At 31.6% G+C, this 5,142-nt stretch overlaps 1 protein-coding gene across 1 annotated transcript; it reads left to right on the forward strand.

Moving 5' to 3' along the window:
• The first annotated feature begins 225 nt into the window (after positions 1-225).
• Positions 226-3,037, forward strand: LOC111704531 (uncharacterized). The gene is made up of 6 exons (XM_023476788.1): positions 226-370; positions 472-549; positions 1,004-1,095; positions 1,329-1,397; positions 2,051-2,166; positions 2,473-3,037. The coding sequence occupies exons 1-6, from the start codon at positions 304-306 to the stop codon at positions 2,885-2,887; spliced, it is 837 nt and encodes a 278-aa protein (XP_023332556.1). The 5' UTR covers positions 226-303; the 3' UTR covers positions 2,888-3,037.
• The last annotated feature ends 2,105 nt before the right edge of the window (positions 3,038-5,142 follow it).

Below are 5,142 nucleotides of genomic sequence, written 5' to 3' on the forward strand. Positions count from 1 at the left end.
TAAGAACTTGAAATTAAAGTCGGATCGTCAAATGTTTTGTTGTTTTGTTCGTAATTTTCATAACTCCAAGAATGTGCCCTTAAAATGTTATTAATTACAAATTTGTGGCTTAAACCATGGTAAATCTATAGAACATATCTTTCAACGTTCTCTACTTTCTCCGGCAATATCTATCTATCTATCTTACTCGGACATAAAAAGCGCGGAAACTCCGAACGGAGTCAGTATACCCTCTACTCTCAACACTACCGGAGTCGAGCAAAAAAACTTCAACAATTAAGAAAGAAATTCTCAAAAAAAATCATGATCTGCGCAGAAAGTTTCAATGATTTTTCTTCAGGCGAAATTACTTCTAGAAGCATGATGAAAGGTAAATAGCTTGATAAAAATAAAAATGCAATAATTTTTATCAATTCGATAAAAATTCACCCGTGACATGAACGAAAATTAAAAACAAGATTTTTAATTTAGATGTTGGTCGACTTGAATCCGACATATCGGAGTTATCAAGACTGGTTGACGCTGATGAAAACCTAGAAGATATCGAAGGTAAGATAAAAAAAACGAAATATTGAACACTAGCTCGGGAACCACGCTTTTGCCCAGGTTACTTATAGTTACTTCCGCCATTTACCCGCACTTTGTCGATATTTACCGGGAAACTAAATTTTCGCTATAAAAGTCGATCAACTCAATTTAGAATCTCAAAACCCAAGCTACGAACATTCCCGTGGCTCTCCTGATCGAAATTTGAGGCAAAACGGTTTAGGGGTTCCTGAGTTATGATCGGACAAACAAACAGACTGACAGGCAGGCAAACAGAGATTTTAACTTTTTATATATATATCTATTGATATATAGATACTTTTAGTTAAGTAAATCAGTGCTGTTTATTTAAGAAGTTTAGTTTGAAGATTTTTTTTAATCAATGGGAAAACTTTAAGTAGATTCAATCTAAAAGAATATATATTAAAAAACACTATTTGAATAAAATTGTATTTAGGTCTGATAGGAGAGTGCTCCGGACTACTAAGAGCAATAAAAGATACGGACCTAAGATGTGTCAAAGATGCCGTCTTTGAAACACTTAATAAGGTAAAAATTCCTTCATATGTTGATATTGTAATCATGATAAATATAATTTAAAAATTTAAAATCATTTATTGAAAAAAAATCTTTTAATGATCTGATCAAAATTTTATTTAAAAAGATATTTGAAAATGTGTTAATAGTAATAATATATCACAACTATTTGCATAGTAAAATTATATATTTTACAAGTGTATAAAAGTTTGTCATGAACATATTATTGATGACGTCATATTTAGGTTGAGATGGGACTAGACCTAATCCGTCAGAGACTCCTCACATGTGCATACTTTAAACTTTCAGCTCAGGTAAATTTAATCTTTTAGATATGATACCGGCCCCTTTAAATCCCCCCCCCCACACCCACACACACACGTATAACCCTTTAATCGTATTTGATAAGTTGGCAACTGTTGATGTAGTTTTTGACTTTCCCCTTTGACGCATGAAAACAGACACATGTTTATAGTATGTAATGGGTATTTCCTGTTTTTTTTATTTCTGGAAACATAAGACTGACCACTGTTCATAGAATTAGAAAGGTGTATCTTGTGACTATAGGGGTTCTGAAACATCTGAACAACTCTAAAAACTCTCAACATCTTAATTAGGGCCCTGAAACTTTTTAACATCTTTCCCAGGGCACAGAAACCTAAAAAATCTCTCATAGGGCCCTGCAAACTCCTAAATTATTCTTCGTTCGGGCCCTGAAACCTCTAAATTTTTCTTTAGGGTCCTTAAACATTAAACCATCTTCCTTTGGGCCCACGTCACAATGTGTGCTTCAGAATCACGTTCTCATTTTGTGAAAAACATCTAAACATCATTTGTTATTGTTGGAAACCATAAAAATCATGTTTTTCACTAAAATCTAGTTCAAACAGAAAGACAATTTCCTGCATGCATTGTTGATAAAATATACAATGTTTAAATCCATAAATTTTAATAAAATTGTTTTCAGGAGTTGACTGAACTGCGGGATGATAGTGTGCGTCCAGCAGACCCTAGTGTGGAATTTTTTGGACTTGAGTGGAGCAGTGTCTTCTCCAGATGCTACAGCTTGGGAGTTGAACTTAGGTACAGATCACTTATCATTAAAGTATAGTTTGAAAAATAAAAAGTTTTACAATCCGTGACAAATTGAGTTGATGCACAAATATACTTTCTTTCTCTTTACCCTTAATTAAAAACAAATTTAAACTTTTTAAATTCAATTTATTTTTGTTGGTTAGGAATAAATCATACTAATTATAAACCCCTAATCTAATCTTACAATCTAATTTAGAAATCGATGAGCTCTAAGAATTTTCTTTAAAAAAATATGTTAAATTTTTTTTATTATATCCAAAATTTGCACGACTAATAATTATTTTATTTTTACAGGTTGCTAAAGGCTGGAATTAAACAGGACAGATTCAGTACTGTGCGCCTGACCGCGTGTCTCTCCCTGGTAAATCAGCTGATCGCAGAAACTCAAATGCACGCTGCCGCGCTCAACTCTGGACGTCTGAGCTCGAACCATCTTTCCCTCCAGCTACGACAACAGCAAATATATACCAATATTGGGCGGGCTTCAAGCTTCAGGAACATGGACAACAGCGCCTGTGAGAAGGCCGGCATGAACAAGAGGAAGCAGCAGAAGTATACCGGAAGTAAAACTGATTCCGCTCTAGCCACACGCGAACACAGGCAGAAATCTGAGTCTAAGAAGGTTTCTGTAAATGAAAAGCAGAAATGCAGAAAATCTTCAATTCTCAACAGCTTTTCAAACATTTTCAAGGCAGGACTTAAATTGTAAAATTGTGATAGTAATATTGAAAAGCTCAAATATAACAAGTATGTATACATGTTACTATTTAGAAAAATGAAAATATTTTTGTAATTTGTTTAGAATAATTGTGAATTGTACTGATAACATTTTCAAATAAATATGGTTTAATTGTTAAAAGAAATAATCTGATTGTCGAAGATAAATAAATAATGATTTTAATAAATATATGTTAATAACTCATGCATTAGTCAATTGTACACATTGACGGTGAATAAAATGGTTTTAGGTAAAGTAACATTGAAAAACTGATATATATATCTTATTATTAAGTTTTTTTGTTTTATGCCGATTTAGAAGATAGGCTTGCAGATAAAGCTACAATCTAATTTGAATTCTAAAAAAATTGGCGTGAAGTGTTTTTAAAGCCTTTTATTTTGTTATTTCTATCTATTGTACTTTTGCCTCATATTTACCACACAAAGCCTGCATTTATTTTTGTTCATCTAAAAATATACACAATGGTTCACACAATGCTTTAATATCCAGTTTACGTCACACCACCATTTATAGATATATTTATTTTATACATTGGATGGATACAGGAAACTAGAACTAACCAGAGAGAGAGAGATAATAGAAACAAGAGAAAGAGTAATCGAATTACTTGTGACGTCATACAGCTTAATACTTTGTTTGATTAGATGATCGTAAGAAAAGTTTTTTAACATTATTTTTTTAACTTACGCTTTGATTAAATTTTGTTTTATATTTTTCACTCTTCAAAACTATCCCTGTATGGAGTCTAATTCAGTTAGTTATAAAGTTTTCACCAAATCAAATTATAGGAGAGCAAAGCCATTATTTCTTCTTACATGTACAGGGTGGGACACATAGCTAATAAAATACGACTTGAAAATAATCTCTGATTTCCAATAGTTGTAAAATGACAAAAAGTGTAAAAAAAAAGTTTTTGAAAATGTGGTCTGCCTTCTTTTATCTTTAAAATTATTGACGAAGATATGAAACATTTAAAAGATTTTACGTAAGCGGAAAAAAGCAGATATAAAAGTAAAAAAGGAGATATAAAAGTAAAAAAGCAGATATAAAAGTAAAAAAGCAGATATAAAAGTAAAAAAGGGAATAAATCTGAAATGAGGGGGGGGGGCACAGTTTGATATAAGGGGGACAGCCAAGTGAGATTATTCCATAAACCTCTTCTTATGTCAAGTAAGGCCTGGCCGCTTAAAAATTATTTAGAGAGGAGTCTCTAAGTTATTCATGATGTTATGTTTTAGTTAAGAATTTCGACTGCTATTTCAGTCAAAACTCTTAAAATAGGATTTTCCAACAGCTACTCTGACTAAATCAAGGTTTTGGCGTGCTGCCGACGCCCCTAAATCTTTTCTCTATGGATGTTAGAATCTTTTTTTACATTTAGATTGTCCCGAATCTGCTATGCTTTCTTGAATTTTTGCTAAAAATATGTTTTTTTTCCGAAATACCTCGCAGTGACAAAAAGGACATTTAAATATATTGCGGGATTACAGGATCAAATCAAGCATTTTATGATCTGGAAAAGTAATTTTAAATTGAAATCATTATAAAATAAATCAATTGATACAATGTTTTAAATGAAAAGATTATTAGAATATAATCATTTTGTCCATTCTCACTATTAAACACAAGACAAATGCATTTAATGAGGAATATTGTGCCAAAAAACAGTCTCCCCCCGGCCCCATACCCCCTAAAATACTCGGCCATGGGGGGGGGGGGCACAAGGGCTGGTCAGAAAAAAATGCATGATTAATTAGTGTTTTCTTTTAGAAAGCTATTTTCCCCTCCACATAATTTTTTTGGGGGAATTATTTTTTTTTTCATTTAAATTTTTTACCTTAAGAGTTGAAAAAAAATCCGCGACATTTTTTTCCATTATTTAAAAACAGAAAAGTGTAATACATACACTATTTCTATCAACTCAAACCAGAACTGAAATTGCAAATTTACTACAAACAATTTCGCAGATTTTTTCCACTTAAATCTTTAAGGACTAGATAGATATAATTTATTCAATCACTTTTCATAACTTTTGGTTTTGAGATGAAAAAAAACACTGTCTCAAATATTTGAAAAATTCATCTAAATTTTTCTTGAATTAGAAAATGAATAAATACAATAATTAATAACAGCATGAGGATCTATTTAATCCCATCAAATATGTATTAAAATAGTAAAAACTATTTTTATTCCAAACAAATATATTATTTGATCTGTGCACCGAG

The sequence above is a fragment of the Eurytemora carolleeae genome, unplaced genomic scaffold (genome assembly GCF_000591075.1).
Source record: "Eurytemora carolleeae unplaced genomic scaffold, Eaff_2.0 scaffold613, whole genome shotgun sequence".
NCBI classification, from domain to species: Eukaryota; Metazoa; Arthropoda; class Copepoda; order Calanoida; family Temoridae; genus Eurytemora; species Eurytemora carolleeae.